At 34.0% G+C, this 21965-nt stretch overlaps 1 protein-coding gene across 2 annotated transcripts; it reads left to right on the top strand.

Moving 5' to 3' along the window:
- Positions 1-66: 66 nt before the first annotated feature.
- Positions 67-21891, top strand: LOC149726359 (2-oxoglutarate dehydrogenase complex component E1-like). Of its 2 annotated transcripts, none has more exons than XM_089889821.1 (21): positions 67-491; positions 1605-1793; positions 5316-5433; positions 7223-7323; positions 7538-7692; positions 9734-9880; positions 10304-10386; positions 10600-10716; positions 13601-13716; positions 14415-14530; positions 14743-14839; positions 15494-15574; positions 16019-16141; positions 16542-16730; positions 17224-17411; positions 17972-18099; positions 18576-18754; positions 19067-19267; positions 19609-19845; positions 20257-20411; positions 21516-21891. In XM_089889821.1, the coding sequence occupies exons 1-21, from the start codon at positions 219-221 to the stop codon at positions 21616-21618; spliced, it is 3096 nt and encodes a 1031-aa protein (XP_089745947.1). In that variant the 5' UTR covers positions 67-218; the 3' UTR covers positions 21619-21891. The 2 variants fall into 2 exon arrangements, with proteins under 2 accessions (XP_089745947.1, XP_089745948.1); XM_089889822.1 differs by lacking the exon at positions 5316-5433 and adding an exon at positions 2795-2897.
- The last annotated feature ends 74 nt before the right edge of the window (positions 21892-21965 follow it).

The following is a 21965-nucleotide window of genomic DNA, read 5'->3' as shown; positions in this document are numbered from 1 at the left end:
TTGAAATGTTTGTGTGGTAGATTGATAGAGTCTTGTCTGTTGACTGTTGTACTATAATAACTGCAAAAAACACATAGTTTTATGCCTAAATGTGCTTCTTTTGACTTACCTTATTAATGTGTTTGTTTTGGTGTTTGAATTTTTACAATTTAAAAAAAAAACATAATTTTTTGTAATAAACTTTGCTGTTGTGGAAGAAGTGTGACATCATAATCAAGATGCTGAGGTCACAAGCATCATTCCGGGTTTTGCAACAAATGTTTACTTTAAATCGGACTTCCTCAGTTTTAACACGAAACCTCGCACGAAATCCAATAAAGACGTTATGTGGTTCAAACACACCACGGAGACATTATGCAAGTACTTCACTTACGAACCAACAAGCCACTGCCGCGGCTGCGAAAGCAGAACCGTTTTTGAGCGGTAGTAACACTCTGTATATTGAAGAAATGTATGAAAGTTGGTTAGAAGATCCCAAAAGCGTGCATAAGGTGAGTTGAACTTATTACTATTGGCTGGGAGGGTAATCTCTGAAGACTTGGATACCGACTAAACTAGTTGGTCTCGATAAGTATTGGTTACCGCGTTTTTAGTCGGCCGACTAAAATTTAATCGGTGGTTTTCCAAGTTCAGTCGGTCGACTAAATTCCTGTGGATTTCTTATTACAGTTAGTTGGTCAAAATATACCAACCAAAATTTTAGTTGCATGACTTGTATTTATGTGCGGACTAGTTTAGTCAACAGTTGAACACCCCATCCCTACTGTATTGTTGTGTTCATGTGTATGGTGTAAAATTGCTATACATGTTAAACTGTAAAGCAACAGTAATCAGTTATGCATGCATTAAAACCCAGGAGAAGTAAAGTCAAAACTGTCAAAAAATTCTACCTCCCAGTTTATTGACTGTTAAACTTTGTTTAACAATAACAGTGTCAAACCTGTTAAAATATGGAAACCTTGCCTAAGTATAGGAGCTTTAAACCTTCATTTACTTTATATAAACATAGTGGTCGATTTAGTTTCCCAGAACTTGCTGTTACCATGGCTTCATATGTTTCTTACATTTACTTTTATTTGTTACTAGTAGGTTTCTTAGCCTGAAGCTTTTGCAACTACAAGTTAGCCTATAAAATTCAATTAAATAAAAAGTTACGTTTATTGCATAAGTTTAAAGTGCCCTACAACCTAAAAAACAAAAAAAATTTTTTTTCAAGCTTTAAAAACAGATCTGGTAAATATTAAAAATTTGAAACTCGAACACAGCCATTCCATATTTTATGAAATATATAGCTTTGTTACATTTCATTGACAATGTGTTTCTTTGATTCGCACATCCAAACACTATACCGATCGAATCGCAGAAAATGGCGTGTAAAGCGATTTGAATATTTGATTGGGTATAAACGCTGCCAAGCATATCATTTTGATATTAGCCACAGGGAAAAAAATGTTTCAACGTATGGCTTATGCAATACCTTTTAATAGGGTGTTAAGGTAGTATTATGTTCTAACTTTCTAGCCTGAACCTCAACCCATTGGTATTGGACTTCACTATATCTGTATAGAGTACAAACTAGCTCTAGTAATATTATTATATTACAGTCATGGGATGCTTACTTTAAAAACGTCTCTGCTGGTGCTGTACCCGGCCAAGCGTACCAATCCCCTCCTGATATTGGGTCCTCACCCATGTCGGCCCCACAAGCTGGGGGAATCCCCATTGATGGGGCACAAATCAAAGAAGTGGTCGACAAACATCTTTCGGTGCAATCTTTGATCCGTGGATATCAGGTTGTCTTAGTTTTCTGTTACTTCTGCTAGGCTACCCGGAATAATCTTTTAATGGCTTATATGGTATGAAAACGTAGTGCATTTCCAGCGTTTTGTTTAAATGGAAATAACGTTTTTTGATACCAGATGAGCCGTTAAAGGAATATTTGTCTTAATTCTAATTGAACATTTTGTTTTACGGCAATTTAAACCCAACAGTTTGAAACTTAATAAGGTGTTACAAAAGCCATAGGCACCAAACCTGGGGTGGCGGATTGGCAGGCCTACCCAGAAATATGCTACAGCATTAATGAATCAGTTAGATTTGTTTCATAAAACTGGATGTCTAGCTATCCCTGCCTCCCCTGCATTTTTTAAAGCTTGGTGCCTCTGGGTATATACGTTTCAGGGCTTGTGACTAGGTTGAGTAATTATTCAATTCTGTTCTATATTCCATGCTATGTATTACCTGACCCACATAGGTTAATGGCTTTTAATTAGGGTTTTCAAATTGTTGGCTTTAATTAAAACAAAAGTTTCACTTTTAAATAACCCTAACCACGTCATAAATTCAAAACTCATGCATTTGTAATCAACTGCACTTATATACACTGCTATATAGAACTTATGAGGTTATAAATTATTATATTTATGACCACAACATCATAACTCAATTACAACAGAGTACTCCAGTTTTTATTACCAATTTTTTCTTGTGCTAAGGAGGTTAATGTAATGTATGAATTGGTTGCTGTTTAAAACCATTAGCTTTTCACTTTTTTTACGATTTCTTTTTCTGCACATATATATATATACATAATACTGACTGTTTTCTATTTTTATTTACTTTAAGGTTTTAAAAATACACAGTTTAAACTTTTTTTTGCTATGTTATAAGTATTTTTATATAAAATCCATTTTCATTTCCCAGAATTTACATCATTTTGATTCATTTCTCATTAAAAATGAACCTGGGTTTTAAAACATACTTTTAACGCTTTTTGTTGCAAAATTGCCACTAGATACGAGGGCATTCGGTTGCCATGTTGGATCCTCTAGGTATTTTGGATGCCGACCTTGATTCTACCACACCTCCTGAGTTGATGTTAAACAGTTATAGTTTGGGTAGGAGTTATTGCATTGAATGGTTGCTCATGTTGAAAATTCTGCTTGTGTTTAAACACCACTAATTAAAAACAATAATATAGATGGGGTTTTATAGGCACGAAAAATTTGTAAAGTTTAAGGAAAAAAAAGTTCGGAGAAGTTGTCAAAAGTTGTGACGTTTTTAAATATAATATGTGCACAGTTCATTCAACCTCATTGTTGTAAATTAAACTTCTAAACTTTAATTAAATTGTTAGCAAGGTTTCTTATATTAATGTAAGTTTTACTTGGACTTTGTCATTTTTGTTTTGTGTTGTAGTTACTAGTCAGTGATATTGTGATGTAAAATTTTGTCTGTTACAAATGTAAGAAATTAACTACAGTAGGGTGGGGGAAGATGGGACACCTTTTAACTCTGTTTTCTCGTCCCATTTAGCAGTTAACAATGAATAATCAAACATTTATAAATCTATATCTTCACGGCTCCCATAGACCGTTGTTAATTATTTAAAAAACGATCAGGATATCTGGATATTATGTACTAAAGATGTCCCATCTTCCCCCACCCTACTATATATTTACTTTGGAGTAAAGGTTGGGGTAAGATGGTCCATGTTTTCATTCTTTGTAATAATCCCATTCGGTAGTAAGCAAAGAATATTTACATAATTAAATAACCGTTTTCGACTGTTGGTAATTGTTTAAATTCTGATTAGGAAACATACCTATTGTTTCGTATTGGCGTGACATATCTTTTGTTCCTAACTGATGGTGCAACACACTATTCAGATTGCTTTGTTTTTATTGCTTTAGTTTTAAACTTTTACCTTGTTCCGTTATATTAGGTAATAGGGTGGGGGAAGATGGGACACCTTTTATTCTATATTCTTGTCTTATTTGGTGATAAACAAAGAAATATAAAACCATATTTTTACCACTCCAATAAACCGTTGGTAATTGTTCAAAGCACTTTCTTAATTGGCATTTTTTTGTATAGAGTAAGCCGATCAATCTTTATGTCTTTATTTTTGGTGTCTACTATCAAATTCATAAATAGGTTCACCTTAATATAAATAATGTTTTCATTTAAATGGTTTGTAATGCTTTTTCAAAAGGTTTCTAACTTTGTCCATAGTAATACAGTAATGAGTTAAATCAAAATGCAAATACTTTTATTTTAAATTTAAACTTCAGCAAAGAGTTTTGTATATAAAAGCCTACATTAGTTCTTACTGTGTACCTGTATAATACAACATACTTGTAGGAGCTAGACAAGCTAGTTGGCTAGTTTGTAATTACAACATCCATTTAGATTTCTTTAATAGTCAAATTACCCTAAAGTGTTTTTAATTACCTGCCCTCTTAGCTTAGCTAGTTGTAAAGACAATATACTTTATACGGTTTACTTTTACTATGGGTTAGACTAAGATGTTATTATTGTACCTTTAATGTAAACGTTTTGTTTCTGTTTTACCAGTTACTTGTGACTGTGAGGTTATGTCTTTTTATACGTATTGCTTATCCCTCTAATGCATACTGTGCAAGCATACATCATAGGCTGGTGTTTTTGAATTTTGCAAAAAATTAGTGGTGTCATTGCTAAAATGCAGTTATAGTTGTCAAACATTGGAAACCTCATTCCATTGATTAATCTGTTGGTTGTTAAATACTGTATACTTTGGCTCTGCTTGTTTGTACAGACACGTAACAGCAGGGTAATTTCTGGGGTGACATTGTTTAAATACAGTTACACCTATAGTCGTTAAACATAGGGAACCTCACTGAATAATATGGTGAATGGAATATACTTTGGCTTCGCTTGTTTGTATAGACACCCTAACAGCACAGTAAAAGCTGTTCAGGCCTAAAACGTCAGTGATAAGTATTATTTTCAAATGTTGTCACTCCTGTTTTAAAAGTTGCTGTGACAGCTCTGAGACAGCAGTATAAGCTGTTTAAGCCTCAAACTTGGCTGCTAAAACATATGATTTCACCTCTGTTTCAAAAGTTTAGATGACATGTCATACCTGTAATGTTATGCCTATACAGTGCTTACCCTTACCCATGTTAGGGGTCTTTTGCAATGTTAACCATTTTAGGGGCCTTGTTGCAATGTTACCCATTTTGGGGGTCTTTTGCACCCATTTTAGGGGCCTTTTGCAATGGTACCCATTTTAGGGGTCTTTCGTACCCATTTTAGGTCCTTTTGCAATGTTACCAATTTAGGGGTCTTTTGCAGCCATTTTAGGGGCCTTATGCAATGTTACCCATTTTAATGGTCTTTTGCACCCATTTTTGGGGCCTTTTGCAATGTTACCCATTTTAGGGGTGTTTTGCAATGTAAGTATTATTCGACGCACTGCTTCACCCACACTGCCATACCCATGCTCATCTGGCATTAGCACACACAGCCCACTAAAGAATTAAATCAAATAGATCCGCGGGCACCTGTGCAGTGACTTGGATCCTCTAGACATCTCAGTACCTGCTCTAAGGTCTAAAGACAGCATGAAATCTAAAGAGTCCATCATAATGGGAAGGCCGTATCCATTTGGTATACAAACACGCCGGTTTATTACTGTTGTGTCATCAGTGTGAATGCATTAATTTGGTGTCGGTAGTTTGCTTTTTAAAAGGTTGATGCTGTATCATTAGGCATAGGCGCCAAACCTAGTGTGGCAGTATGGGCAGACTAATCCCAAATTTTCTGCACTGCATTAATCAGTAAACATCACAACCAATAAGTTGATTTGTTTCAAAAAATGTTCGTCTTACTATTCCAGCCTCCCCTGCATTTTAAAAAGTTTGGCACCTATATTAGTAGATATTACGTTTGGTGCTAATTAGCAAAAATCATAGAACTAATCACTAACATTTGGTGAGTGAAAGTAAAAAATGTCAAGTTCATATTTTATTTGTTTAACATTTTAAAACCAGCGAGTTTGGTTATCTTTAACCGTCTTAAAATTCGTAACTTTATCTATTTATTTCTGTAATAAGGTTTTGATTTCTCATTTATTTGGCTTAAAATTTTTCACTATTTGCTTCAGCAGCGCAAATTATAAATTGCTTTGGGTGATGCTATATATATTTGCAATGTGTTTATAGCTGTTTTTATGCTCTAGCTAGATTTTAACAATATTTCATATTTGATTTTATAAGCATATGATTATGTAGACAAGCTTAGTGTATTTAAATTTAAAAAACAGAATTTTTAAAATCTGTAAACAAATTTTTTTGGTTTGTTGATGTTTTAAAAATCCGGGAAAATTTTTTGGGGGTAGATCTAATTGTGTGCATGGGTGTATGCCTGTTTGGTAGGAATCACACAAAGTGTTTTTGGTTTGTGTTTGCTTATCCCTTTAAGGTGTTTGCATGTGCTATACCATTGCTTCCCAAACTTTTTGTGGTGACAGTATCAAGCATTATTTAATACCAAAACTTCGGGGCCCAAATTTCAGAAGCTATATTTCACACAACTTCTTGTGAGCATACGAGAACCAGTGTAAATGGCTCTGTTAACCACTGAAGTAGGCAACCCAACCAAATAAAGCCAACTTTTGGGTTGAAGCACTGCTCAGATTGATTTATTACATGCAGATTAATTGATAAATATTTTATTGCCAAACAATTTATGTGCTGACAGCATCGGCATTTTCAAATTCTTTATTAAAAATTTAAAAGGAGTATCAGTCCCTCCCAAAAAAATACATATATATAAATAAGAAAACTACCAATTTTCAAACTCACGATTAAGCCTATTAAAGTGTTAGTGATATAATTCGGGTTTGGTCCAATATTCCTATTTAAGCTATTTTCATTTTCTATATTGGTTTTATCTGCGGCTGGTAAAGAAACCCATATAAACCACTGACTTCATGTACATAGTGATATCAAATGTTATGTGTATAAATATTAATCATTTATTAGACGGGTGATGACTAATACGAAACATAATTTTTGCTTTTTTGGTAACGCAAAATGCTAGAAATTGGTGTTTTCCTGTGGTGTTTAAACACAAGTAGTAATTTCTAACTAATATTGCTTTCTTTCTGCACTTACATAATTCTTTTGTTTATTTCACTGAATTAACCGCATATTTGCAATTAAATCTTTAAAATTTAATACAGCACCTTAATAAGCTGCCTTGAATACAAGATTTTTTATCAGGCATGGTATACACATATAGGCCTAATAAACCATTTTTGTAGTCCTGTATTAAAATCCTGGTTTAATAAACATTTAAGTTTCCAATTATGAAAGTACATATGCCCCCTAAGCATGCCTTTTTTGTACGATAAATGATTATCGTTTTCCTTTGACATATTGTCCCATTGTTTTAGGTGAAGCGGAAATGAACAATATTTACCAACTACCACAAACCACCATGATAGGAGGGGGAGAAACATCATTGCCCCTGCATGAAATCATTAAGCGTCTTGAGGTAAATAATAATTAGTTTAAATTCCACTATTAACGGGTGATGACTAATACGGAGCATAATTTTTGCTTTTTTAATTACGCAAAATGCTAGAAATTGGTGTTTTTCTGTGGTGTTTAAACACAAGTAGTAATTTCTAACTAATATTGCTTACTTTCTGCACTTACATAGAAAGTAAGGTCACTTAAATACCTAAAATGTTGTATTTTTCATTCAGAATTCCTACTGTCGCAGTATTGGTGTTGAATACATGTTTATTAACAACTATGAGCAATGTAATTGGATCCGGCAGCAGTTTGAACCTCCTGGTATAACTAAACTTACTGACAATGAAAAGCGATTGGCTTGGGAAAGATTGCTACGTTCTACAAAGTTAGTAAAATAGATTTTAACTGAATGTTGACAAAAACATAAAATAACAAGTACATATGCTATAGTATTCTGTTATTTTTGCTACCGTGCATATTGTAAATAAATCTTTTGTCACTCATCTGGTATTAAAAAGAATATATATATATATATATATATATAATATAGGGTATTGGTAAATTATTGAAAAACCTATGTGTATGTAAAAATATGAAATTCCCAAAGCACAATATTCAAATATTGATTTGAAAATAAATCTTACACAATTTGGTAAAGAGAAGCATGATATATTGTGTATCGTATTTAAATAACCATATATAATATGTGTGTATGTAAAAGAATGATATTTCAAAACACAATGTTTAAATACTGGTATTAAATTAAAATCTACATAATTGGGACAAGGGATTTCACAACAAATGTATATTGTATTCAAATAAACATATATATATATATATATATTGTTTGTATGTAAAAACGTGAAGTTTAGGAACACAATATTGAAATACAAGTCTTAAAATAAACTATACAATTTTGGCAGAGGTTTCGCAACATAATGTGTAGGCTATTGTATTCCACATACCACATGTGTAGGTAATTTGTATTGTAACATTATACCTGGCACATAGAATGTGTTAGAAACATACGTAATCAATCATATGCCGTTCTCTCTCTCTCTTATTTCCTCAATTAAATTAATTTGACTTTGCGGATTTTGCAAAAAATATTATTTCAGCCATAGGCGCCACTTTTTTTAGGAAGGCAGTGATAGTTAAACGCACAATTGAATCCTGTAAATTAGTGGTTCTTAAACATTTGTGTATGATTTACCTTTTTAAAAGGATGCTTGTTAGATTTACCCCCAATATGTAATATGGCGCTTATTTATTAAAATGTGAAAACAACTAATTCTATCAGTTATATACTTATATTTAATGCGACGTATGCGCTTGCTTTTTGGTAACGTTGTTCAATGTCTGGTAAAGTACTACAGTTGGCACAAATTACTTTTTCCAGTAAGTGATGTGTATTTTAATTGGTTGCTCATTTACCCTCTAAATATGAGGAATTTACCACCAGGGCAAAATTAACCCCAGTTTAAGAAACGCTGCTGTAAATGAATTTTACCTCATTTGGTTGTAAAAACTTGTATTGCTATGTAGTGTACAAACAAATTTAATGTTTTTGTTTTGGGTTTTAAAATTCTACTTCGCAAAAATGGATTGTTTGTTGTTTGTCGACATCATAATGTGTAATTTTTACGCTACATCCTGTCCTACATATTTCAATAACACGTGACACGTCATATTTTATAGTAGAGTCACTACATACCTCGGTAAAGATTGCAAACAAAACCAGAATCTGTAACAGAATCATCGGTGTCATGTTTTACCTAAGTAAACCTTATTAGTTAATGCAATGTACTTACGGTATGTTCTTTATAATTAGTCTGAACGTGTAACCACCAGCGCGGAATACAGGCATACAAGGCCTGATTAAAATCAGGTACTTCTGCTGGCCCTGATCTAATGATTGCCTCTTGTTTATCGCTTTTATTTGGCCAATTTAAAAGCTACTTCACAGAGTATGTGAGGACTATTCTTCTTTAACATTAAAGTAATGCTTCGCTGTTCTCTTTAAACCTGTTTTAAAGCATCTGCAGGCTAAATAATCAATTGGAATTGCTAATATGTCTTAACGATTGTGTTTGTCTGAATAAATCTTTTGTTAACAGTGACTTCATTACGCTTAGCTGAATAATATTGTTACTGCAGACAAGGGGAATTGGTGAATTAAAAGTTTTACAGTAGAACAGGGGGGTTGAACCAAAAGTTGTCTGGTTATTAGCACTCTTGGAGTGTGTGCCGGCAAATGTTTTGTAATACTTTTAAATTTTTTAAGTAAAAAATCAGCGTATGCCTGTAACTATAAACTTAGCTGCTTTTATCAGCTTTAAAATAATCATTTCTGAAAATCAAATGCAGCTGTATATCACCACAAAATTTTATAAACAATTGAAAACTTTTATAATTTTTTTCGTTAGATTTGAAGATTTCCTTGCTAAGAAATGGACGAGTGAAAAAAGGTTTGGGTTGGAAGGATGCGAGATGTTGATCCCGGGGTTGAAGACGATCATCGATTGCGCATCCGAGAAAGGAGTGGACTCGTTTGTGATGGGGATGCCGCATCGGTAAGGCTTTTTTGGTTGTGTTTTTTTTTGTTGAAATACCTTTAAAAATTTTCAAAACATAATGGCACTGTCGTGTATAGATAGTTTTTACTTCAATATTTTAAAAATAAATTTAAAACAAAATGAAACCAATGTGTATAGATAGTTTTGTTCTATTTTTTGTTGGTGAGGTCATGCAGCGTGGCCTGTCATGGGTCCTAGGTTTTAGACCAGGACCAGTTTGGTTTTAATTTACTCTGTCTTTAAAATTTCTATATTGTGTATTTGTATTCTACTCTGTGAGTGAGATACTAGGATTTAGGCCAGATAAATTGTTTGGTGTGATAAAAATTTATTGGGGTAACATTATATTATGTTAAGAAACATGTATTTAATAAACTGTTCCCAAGAACATTATCCAAACGTTTGCACCTTTTATTTCAGAGGTCGTTTAAATGTCCTTGCAAATGTTATTCGTAAAGATTTGGACCAGATTTTCTGCCAGTTTGACAGTAACTTGAGAAAAGGTAAATTTTATTTAGATGTGAGTAAAATTTATGTGAAAAAGTAAACAAGAACATTTAAAGAATTATTAAACGGTATCCTCACGACTCCCATAGACCGTTGTTAATTGTTTTTAACACAATTAGGATATTTTGATATTATGTGCTAAAGGTGTCCCCATCTTCCCCTACACTACTATATATTATAAATATTAATATATACATATATAACAACAGGTGATGAAGGGTCAGGTGACGTGAAATATCACCTTGGTATGTCGCATCAGAGGATCAACCATGTTACAAACAAACTCATCAACTTATCACTGTGTGCTAATCCGTCTCATCTTGAAGGTGAGTGGTGTGTTTGACTGTCCTCATGCTCACTGTCGAGTATTTTAGTTATTACACAAGTGTCTTTTAATTTATAACTTTGACCTGGAACATAGGTGTCTTCCTATACACCAGACACACATGGTGTATTCATACACCTCATGCTCACTGTTGAATTATAACATGAGTGTCTTCTTATACACCAGACACACATGTTGAATTCATACACCCCATGTTTGCTGTTGAGTTATAACATGGGTGTCTTCTTGTACACCCGACACACATGGTGTATTCATACACCTCATGCTCACTGTCGAGTTATAACATGGGTGTCTTCTTGTACACCAGACACACATGGTCTATTCATACACCTCATGCTCACTCACTGGCGTAGAGTACGGGAGTGCGGGAGTGCGACGCACTCCTGCCAATTTAGGAATTCACTATTCTTGTTTAATGCACGACTACTGCACGCGTGTATAATGTTTCGACGATAACATTAATTCGTAAAGAAATGTGTTAAAATTTGACTTATATTTGCGCAAACACGATTATTACAACATAACATCCTATTGTTTGTAAATATGCCGCAAATCACGCCCATTTTACACCTCCCTGATTGACCAATCAGAAACAAAGGAATCGTGGATTAACTAGCATTATTACGTGCGCTAGACCAGACAATGGCGTAATACGTATGGGATATGGGAGTATTTAGAATAGCAATGGTTAATTTACTTGATTGAGAGGTGCGAATGTGCGTCAGGCATGTAAAAAAAAACAAAAGTACGACCGATACTGATTCGTATTTAAATTTATGTGGCAGTTTCCTAAATCGTAAACGCATGCGTTCTGCACTTCTGCTTACGCCAATGTTTTTTACGAATGCTAAAATCATGTTAAAAATACTAAATTCGCACAGTGGTGTTTTAGTTTTTTACTTATATTTTAACGAATTTTCTCCTGCTGCCCACTGACGGTGTTTTTTGGCTATAAGCCAACGATTCCTCGTGCGGTCTTGATAATTAAAAAAGTTCAAACTAGTTTCGTTTTTTTTCTGATTAAAGCCAGATGACCGCGACGATTTCAACTTGCAACACACACAAACTGTCAGATAAACATTTGCGGGTAAAACGTTTTTTTGCTCATAAAAAAAACAGCTTTCCTGATACAAATACGGCGCAGTTTCATGTACCACACTTCTCAAACTGTATTCGGTCAGCATACAAATTTTTAACGAAAGCTAGTTTAAAAAACTATAAAACTTATCGGCGATCACCGAGACACCGATCGCAGTTTATGGCAACCGAGGCAACCAACTTCCTCTTTTGAAATTACCGGGAATTTAGTGGCGGTTTAAGAATGCCTGGTTTGCAAGTAATTCCCGAACATACACGTGTCGAAATACTGGTTTACATTGCTCACGTAATACGCATTCGTCACAATTCCTATTATTGCGAAATAGCTAGTTATGTTACGTCACAATTGCAAATGTCTCTTGGCTGTATAAATGCGGGATTTATGATAAAATAAACTGTTTGTTACGTCAGAACTGCAGGAATAGGTAACTTACGTTAACATTATATGATTTGTTACGCAGCCGACCAAGTAATTAAAGTCCAGGCTACTAAAATATCGAGCGGTATTACACTTGCAAATTAAACCACGTTACATTGCGATAAGTGTTCCTGTCGCGTAAATGGTCTAACTATTGCGTTAAGATACATCCGAATTAAATTGTGTTTGCGTGTTTGCCGCACTCCCACGCAATTGCAAAACTCTACGCCAATGTGCTCACTGTCGAGTTATAACATGGGTGTCTTCTTATACACCAGACACACCAGACACACATGGTGTATTTAAACACCTCATGCTCACTGTCGAGTTATAACATGGGTGTCTTCTTAAACACCAGACACACATGGTGTATTCATGCACCTCATACTCAATGTCGAGTTATAACATGGGATTCAAAATTACTCTAATTAAACTTGTAACTTATAATTATGACATCACAATAGCAACTTTACCTCTTTATTATTACTTAATTATGAACATGAATCAGGATATTTAGCGCTAATTATTTTATTGCCCATAATTAAACTCATTTAAATAACTAAAAGATAAAATTGAAAACTACTGCATTACTATGGTTCATTTTGTTATGGTTCATTTTGTTTAAATCCTAATTAAGACACATTCGACATCATTTATAATAACATTGTTATTAGGAAGACCTCATATATTCAAACCAATAAAATAAAATGCTGTTTTTAACACTGTATGTTCAATGCATGAATATTAAGAACCCAACCATTAAATAACACACTGAATAAAACAGCCTTGATAAAGGTGAAGCACCAAACGCATTAAATAAAAATTCTAAATTTTAATCAATATAATATATATTTTTACAAAGACATTATGTCATTATGGCTATGTATTTTTATATACATTTTCCATAGCAATTTCACCCTCAAAATAATCACCCACAAAGTAACATAGGTGGTAACTCGTACGAGGTGTATAAAACCGAACACTTGTGAGTTGTGTTATAATCACTGCCATTGCCCCGCCATGCAGGAACAAATCAAGTTACATTCATTTATGAATGTAAAGTCTAAAAAGTCTAAATAATAAACAATGCATATTTTTACATCATTGTGGCACCAAAAGTAAAAACATAATGTCTAAATAATATATATTTTTACAAAGAAATTATTGTAATTATATCTGTACATTTCCATAACAAAGCAGTAACCCACAGAACACTTGTATTATAACAACTGCTATTGCCCTGAAAAAAAAAATTGAAAAAAATTGATTTGTTATAAATGTAAAGGCCAAATATTAAGCATAATTTATTATTACATCTTTGTAATTCTATCCATACATCCCATAACAGCTGTGGACCCAGTCGTTCAAGGTAAAACCAAGGCTGAACAGTTTTACTTAAACGACAACGAGGGGGACAAAGTAATGTCAATACTTTTGCATGGAGATGCCGCATTCTCTGGACAGGTTTGTAAAATTATCATGTTATAACTTAAGATAGATATTTATTAGCGGTGTATATATAGTAGGGTGGGGGAAAATTGGACCCCTTTAGCACATAATATCCAAATATTCTGATCATGTTTTAAACAATTAACAACGGTCTATGGAAGTCGTGAATTAATGGCAAAGCTTTGCCGACCCAATTTTTGAAACTTTATTTAAACAACTTTTAAGTTTCAAAACTACATCCACTTAAATAATTGTTTCAATTTTACAATAACAGTTGATAGGCTCTATTGACCGCTGTGGTAATACATAAGAACAAAAAGCAATGTGCTGTACAGAAGCCACAAATGCATTATAAAAACATGACTGTGCTTGCACACATTATGTGTTTTAACCTTCAAACACAAGCTGTGACCTCATAAAGCTGTTTATGATGTCATAATGTACACCATCAACACATATTTGTTGACAATATGACAACCAATGTTGTGTTACATCAAGCTTAATTTACTTCACGCAAATATTTACAAAAGTATTAATACAAGCCACTTATGGTATTAGCAAACTGTTTCAAATACCAATTAAATATACTTATTATAATGTGCCACTGGGCAAGACAATTAACAGCAATTGCTCCAACCCAGTGGTCACTAGTATCTGAATTATCAGCCATACAGAAAAAATCTTAAAAAGTTTTTTTTTTTTGGACATATCAGGGCGTGGTTTACGAGACTTTCCACTTGAGTGATTTACCCGATTACACGTCACATGGTACGATTCATGTCGTCGTTAACAACCAGATTGGATTCACCACTGACCCTAGACATTCAAGGTAATTATTTGGCAGTGAGCATGAGGTGTATGAATACACCATGTGTGTCTGGTGTACAAGAAGACACCCATGTTATAACTCGACAGTTAGCATGAGGGGGTATGAATACACCATGTGTGTCTGGTGTATAAGAAGACACCCATGTCTTTTGTCTCTTTTTATTATACAAACTTTTTGATATTTTATTGAAATTTGTTGATTTTTTATCGCAGGTCATCTCCATATTGTACAGACGTAGCAATGGTGGTACGGGCTCCAATATTCCATGTTAACGCAGATGATGTGGAAGCCGTTATCCATGTCTGCAAGGTGGGGTTACAACTTATAGCATGTTACAGCTTTAGTATTAATTTAATCAAAATCTTTGGATTTTTGTTAAAAATTAACGCACCATTTTATTGTATGATGTGGAAATTATTTACAGAGCTAGTTCCATAAGGGGGTAAAATGGTCCATTGTATTATAGTGGCATGGGGGTAAGATGGCCGAAATTAACTAGTTTATCAACAGTAACCAAAACCACTGTTTGTTTGTTTTTAAGTAGTTAATTTTTTATCTATAAGTTATATATAGTAGGGTGGGGGAAGATGAGACACCTTTGACACCTAATAACTAAATATCCTGATCGTGTTTTAAACAATTAACAACGGTCTATGGGAGTCGTGAGGATAAAGTTTTATTTAAAAAATCGTTAAATGTTTGTTTACTGCCAAATTGGAAAAGAAATTAGATTGAAAAGGTGTCCCCCTACTATATAGTACAAAATGTTAATTAATAGAATTTTTTTTTCTATTTGGGTAAAGTCTTATTCAGGGCAAGCAAGGCAGTGGACCTGAGATTTAGGTTCGAGTCGGCATATTACTTTTACCTATAGGTGATGTAATATCTTAAAGAACCACCAGATGTTAAAGCATGGTACAGGCTGTAAGTTTTACTAAAACGTTTTCTTTCATTTTTTAATAGGTTGCAGCGGAATGGAGAATGAAATTCCACAAGGACGTTGTGATTGATCTGGTTTGTTACAGAAGGAACGGCCATAATGAGGTGTGCGGTAATATTGTGTGTTTATAAAGATGTTTCGGACAGTAACTTGGTGTAAAGTAACCTCTTTTACACTGATGATGAACCAAGTTACTGTCTGAAATATCTGCTGATCATGAGTTTAGTATCCAGACAGTAACTTGGTCCATTATCAGTGTAAAAGAGGTTACTATCCACCAAGTTACTGTCCAAAACATTTGCTGATCATGAGTTTAGTATCCAGACAGTAACTTGGTCCATCATCAGTGTAAAATGGGTTGTCCAAATTATCGGCCAAACATAAAACAAAGTAATAATCACCCCCGAAGTATCAAACATGGTAACTCATAAGCTGGCAAAGAGTGTATGAACAAACATGTTATAACGACTGTTGTTTTCAAACCACGCGAGGATAGATAAGTTACATTCATTCACTCATTCATTCATTTAACTTAAATATTTCCTCAGATGGATGAACCAATGTTCACACAACCCCTCATGTACCAAAAGATTCGAAATCATCCAAATGTTTTCAAAATCTACACGGATAAATTGAAATCTGAAGGATTGGTGGAACAAGCAGATATCGATGTATGAGCTGTTTGATTTGAGTTTTTTATAATTTTTTTTTTTTTTAGGGAAGTAAAAACTTGACTTATATGTTATGGTGTATGTACTGTTAATTCGATTTTTTTAGACGCTTATTTTTTTTAGATAGGTAAAAAGTGATTTTTTATACTGTTATAATAATTTATTTAGATAAAAGTTTTAGGATGTGTTATTTAGGAACTGCTGTCCCTTAAACAAGTTACAGCAAACTTATTAAACTGAAAGTGAGTTAGTTTTAATAAAATGTCCCAGTAAAATTTCACCATTTTTTTGCAACAATTTTTAATTAATTTTTTTTTTTTGGTTAATTTAAAAAACAATTTTTGTGTTGATTTAAACATTTTTTGCAATAAAAATTTGTTATTCAAATTATATTTTTCAGAACAAAGTTAACGAATATGATCAAATTTGTGAGAATTCTTTGGAAGCCTCGAAAAAAATTGACGAATTAAATTTTCGTCACTGGCTTGACTCTCCATGGAAGGGATTCTTTCAAGATGTTTACGGCAACGTTGAGTTAAAGGTGGCGGACACAGGGGTGCCTGAAGAAGTTATTCAACACATTGGAAAGGTTTGTGGGTGGCAGTTTAATCTTGAGAAGATTTTCAGAAATCTTTTTACTTTAAATTTTGAAATTTTTGTTATTTGTTTTGCAATTTACTTGGCAGTAATTAGTTGTTTTATTTTTTGAGTTGTTCTTTGGGACTTTTTAGTGGTTTTTTTGGACTATGTTTTTTGCTATATACTTGTTTTTCATTATGCAACACTTTTTCTAGGAAAGTTATCTTTTTGAGATAATTTGTTTTACATTTATTTTATTTTGGAAGCAGTATTATTTTTGTGCAACTGTTTTGTCTCTAATGAATTTTTTTAAGCATTGTAAATTGACATGAGCTTCCATTGCAAATTAATGTAATCTATTAAACAGTGCTTTATATATGGTATATTACAATTTTGTTTTATTTTTTGCAAAAAATTTTTTTTTTTAATTACTAATCTGTTTTTAAAACACAACATTCTTTTACCTCTATGGAAAACAAGTCAAAAAATTAAACATTTTTTAGACTTTTTCTCAAAATGCCGACCTCACTATACATGGTGGTCTCCGACGAGTCATGAAGGCTCGTAATGAGATGGTGAACGACCGAGTCATTGACTGGGCGTTGGGCGAAGCTCTGGCGATCGGTTCTTTACTTAAAGACGGCACGCACGTTCGGCTCAGTGGGCAAGATGTGGAACGCGGAACTTTCAGGTTTGTTTGTTTGTTAAAAGTTTTAATAAATAAAAGTTACTTATTTATTCTTCAACTGTCATATAATGTAACTTGTATATCTATGAGGGGACACATGGCAGTCGTTATAACACGGGTGTTCTGTTTCACACACCTTGTGCACGCTTACAAAGTTACCATGTATGTAAATTCACTGTGGGCTTTTTATAGAAAGTTTTGACTTACATTGAAACAAAATACTCTCCATTTTAATTGTAAACAGATTTTACCTTGCTGTTAGGTGTCTATACAAACAAGCAGAGCCAAAGTATATTGCATTCACCAAATTAATCAATGTGGTTTCCCTATGTCTGGCAACTATAAGTGTAACTGTGTTTTAACAATGTCACCCCAGATTTTACCCTGCTGTAGGTGTCTATACAAAAAAACAGAGCCAAAGTATATTACATTCACCACATTAATCAATGAGGTTCCCTATGTTTGTCAACTAAAATTGTAAAAATTTCACTCCAGATTTTCTTAAAAAATTAAAAACATGACAACTTTTATCAGTTATAACATTGTTGTATGTATATATACAGTCATAGACACCATAAACTTCATGATCAAAAGGAAGACAAGAAGGTATATGTCCCACTTAATGATCTCTACCCTAACCAAGCCACATACACTGTGTGTAATAGTTCCTTATCTGAATATGGGGTGTTAGGTAAGTGTGGTTTATTTATTTATTTTTCTTAATATAGTAGGGTGGGGGAAGGTGGGACCCATTCTGCTCATATTATTCAAATATCTTGATTGTGTTTTTAACAATTAACATCGATCTATAGGAGTCGTGAGGATGTGGTTTTATATGTCTTTAAATGTTCATTGTTTACTACCAAATGGGACAAGAAAATAGAATAAAAAGGTGTCCCATCTTTCCCCACTCTACTATATATATTTTTATAGATGATATTTGGGAGGTTGGGAATACTGAAAGCTCTTCCACGGGGGTTAAGCTGCATTTGTGGGTTAACTTGAAACAAGCCAAACTCAATTAAAATATGGATATTTTTCGTCACTAAAAAAAAATTATTCATAAAAAAGTTTGTCAATTTTTAAACGATTATTTTAAGATCACAAAAAAAAATATTTTTTTGAGTTTTGCTGTTGCACCACTGATTTTACCTCCCTGCTTTTCAGGTTTTGAGCTTGGCTATTCCATGACCAATCCTAACTCCCTGGTTTTATGGGAAGCCCAGTTTGGAGATTTCAACAATACAGCTCAATGCATTATTGATCAATTTATATCAAGTGGGCAAGCTAAGTGGATCAGAATGAGTGGTTTAGTGTTGTTGCTTCCACATGGATATGAAGGAATGGTAAGGTTTTTGTTGGTTTTAACTGTCAGTACTGTTTTATTGTACATGGGTGAGGTCCTACAGCGAGGCATACCATGGGGCCTGGAATTAAGGCCAGAGTTGGCCCATTGCCCCAACATTGTATATGCACATTCTATTCTATATGGGTGAGATCCTAAGGCATAACACGCTATGGGACCTGGGATTTAGGTCAGAGTTGGCCCATTACCTTAACACCTAGGCCTCTTATGTATGTAGTTCATGCTAGCAGTATGTCTTCTATATTCCATCCACAACTCAAAATATGTTAATATGATCTTTTTTTCTCTCCAGGGCCCAGAGCATTCGTCAGCACGTCCGGAGCGTTTCCTCCAGATGCAAAACGACGACCCCGATCATTTCCCAGAAAGCATTGTGGGTGATTTTGTGGTCCGTCAGTTGCAAGACGCAAACTGGATCATTGCAAACTGCACGACACCAGCTAATCTTTTCCACATCTTGAGAAGACAGACCGCGCTACCATTTAGGAAACCGGTAATTTATAATATTCACGCAAAAAAATTTTTTCTTTAATGTGCTGATATAAAAGATATTTATATAAAATTACACTCATGTAAAATATATTTGTAAAATAAATATTTAAAAAATTATATTTAATAATATATAGCTGTTACTGCTAAGTGTATTTTAAGTCTGAAAGAGATATTTTTGGCAATGGTCTAATTTAGGCTCAAAAAGGCCTGGCAGCAACCAGCATATATTATACTTTTATAAAAAAAATTAAATTTGAAATTTTTTTTTTTAAATTTAAAATTTTTTTTTTTTTAAATTTAAATTTAATTTTTTTTAGATTTAAGTTATGTTTTTTTTTTCAGTTGATCATTTTCACTCCGAAGTCTCTCTTACGCCACCCACTGGCGCGATCATCTTTCAACGAGATGCTCCCTGGAACAGAGTTTCAGAGGATTATTCCTGACAACGGACCAGCGTCAGAAAACCCCGAGAAATGTCGACGATTGATTTTCTGCACAGGGAAAGTTTATTACGATATTTTGAAAGAGAGAAGCGATCGTGGATTGGTCGATGACGTCGCTATCACTCGTATTGAGCAGGTGATGGTTAGAAATAGGTGTAGCGACCACGTTAATTTTCTTCCGATTAAATGCATTCATTCATTCATTCATTCATTCATTCATTCAAATGTAAACATGTTTAACCGTAAGCGTGTTTTAACAACTGTTGTTTTGTCAGTATATCCTGTTTTTTCCTTTAAATATTTCAAAATCTTCTCCAACCCAGTAGTCTGTTATGGGTTGTCTAAATTATCAGCCACTCATAAAAAAAATTACAAAAATCCCCCAAAAATAATTACCCAAGTAACATTATTTGTGGTATATGAAACAGAACACCCATATTTAACAACTGTCGTTTTCGAGCCACGTGTGGATATATTACTTTTATTCAATTATACAATAGTAATACTGAACACTACACTATCATTAATTTTATTTAATGTGTCCCAGATTGCCCCTTTTCCATTTGATCTGGTACAAGCTGAAATGAATAAATACCCTAATGCTGGTATTCACTGGCTGCAAGAAGAACATAAGAACATGGGTTTCTACGATTATTGTAAACCACGTATGCGCACTGCATGTGGGTGGACACGACGTATTCAGTGAGTTGAACCTCATGCTCGCTGTCGAGTTGGAGCATGGGGTATTTATATACACCTTATGCCCACTGTCGACTTATTATATAGAGTATTCATCATACATCTTATGGTAACTGTCAAGTTATAACATGGGTGTCTTCTTATACACCAGTCACACATGGTGTATTCATACACCTCATGCTCACTGTTGAGTTATAACATGGGTGTCTTCTTATACACCAGTCACACATGGTGTATTTATACACCCCATGCTCACTGTTGAGTTATAACATGAGTGTCTTATTATACACCAGACACACATGGTGTATTCATACACCTCATGCTCACTGTCGAGTTATAACATGGGTGTCTTCTTATACACCAGACACACATGGTGTATTTATACACCTCATGCTCACTGTCGAGTTATAACATGGGTGTCTTCTTAAACACCAGACACACATGGTGTATTTATACACCTCATGCTCACTGTCGAGTTATAACATGGGTGTCTTCTTAAACACCAGACACACATGGTGTATTCATACACCTCATGCTCACTGTCGAGTTATAACATGGGTGTCTTCTTAAACACCAGACACACATGGTGTATTCATACACCTCATGCTCACTGTCGAGTTATAACATGGGTGTCTTCTTAAACACCAGACACACATGGTGTATTCATACACCTCATGCTCACTGTCGAGTTATAACATGGGTGTCTTCTTATACACCAGACACACATGGTGTATTCATACACCTCATGCTCACTGTCGAGTTACAACATGGGTGTTTTCTTATACACCAGACACACATGGTGTATTCATACACCTCATGCTCACTGTCGAGTTACAACATGGGTGTATTCTTATACACCAGAAACACATGGTGTATTCATACACCTCATGCTCACTGTCGAGTTACAACATGAGTGTTTTCTTATACACCAGACACACATGGTGTATTCATACACCTCATGCTCACTGTCGAGTTACAACATGGGTGTCTTCTTATACACCAGAAACACAGGATATATGTATACACCTCATGCTCACTTAAGTTATAAGAAAAACCTATACTTAGCAAGTAGTATTACTAATTCTGTTTTATTATTTCTCTCCACAGTTATACTGGTAGAAAACCGGAGGCAGCCCCAGCAGCTGGTTCTAAAGCCGAACATTTGAAACAACAGAAAGCCCTGTACGATGACGCGTTTAGGAAACTTTAATTTCCAAACACCAAAACCTGTAAACTTTATAAAATATCTGTTCTTTCAATATAGTTAATACCTTGTGCATGTCAATATGATTCGTAGTGATATTTGATATACCCCTGCCTTAAAATTCAGTTGTTTTTGTTTTGCACTCGCAAACGTGGTGTTTGTTGTAAGTTTCCAATTCTACATTTTCGAAACTTTTCTCTCTACCCTACTTGAATGTTTCAAATGTTTTGTTTATAAAATATGATACAAGCATATAATAAACATTAATTTTTCGTTAAATTTAAGTCTGTTTGGTCGAAAATTCGAACTGGTTATTTTTTGCGGTGATAATTTGTAAAGTTATAACATAGGTG

Source organism: Ciona robusta, chromosome 12, assembly GCF_009617815.1.
Source record: "Ciona robusta chromosome 12, ASM961781v2".
Lineage (NCBI taxonomy): Eukaryota > Metazoa > Chordata > Ascidiacea > Phlebobranchia > Cionidae > Ciona > Ciona robusta.
This window is presented reverse-complemented; position numbering and strand designations above follow the sequence as displayed.

Excerpts from the sequence above, each read along its gene's own strand:
- LOC149726359 (XM_089889821.1), top strand. The coding sequence starts at position 219 with ATGCTGAGGTCACAAGCATCATTCCGGGTTTTGCAACAAATGTTTACT. Across the intron at positions 7,693-9,733 it reads AGATTGCTACGTTCTACAAA|ATTTGAAGATTTCCTTGCTA; the intron begins GTTAGTAAAATA and ends TTTTTTCGTTAG. Across the intron at positions 14,840-15,493 it reads CCGTTATCCATGTCTGCAAG|GTTGCAGCGGAATGGAGAAT; the intron begins GTGGGGTTACAA and ends ATTTTTTAATAG.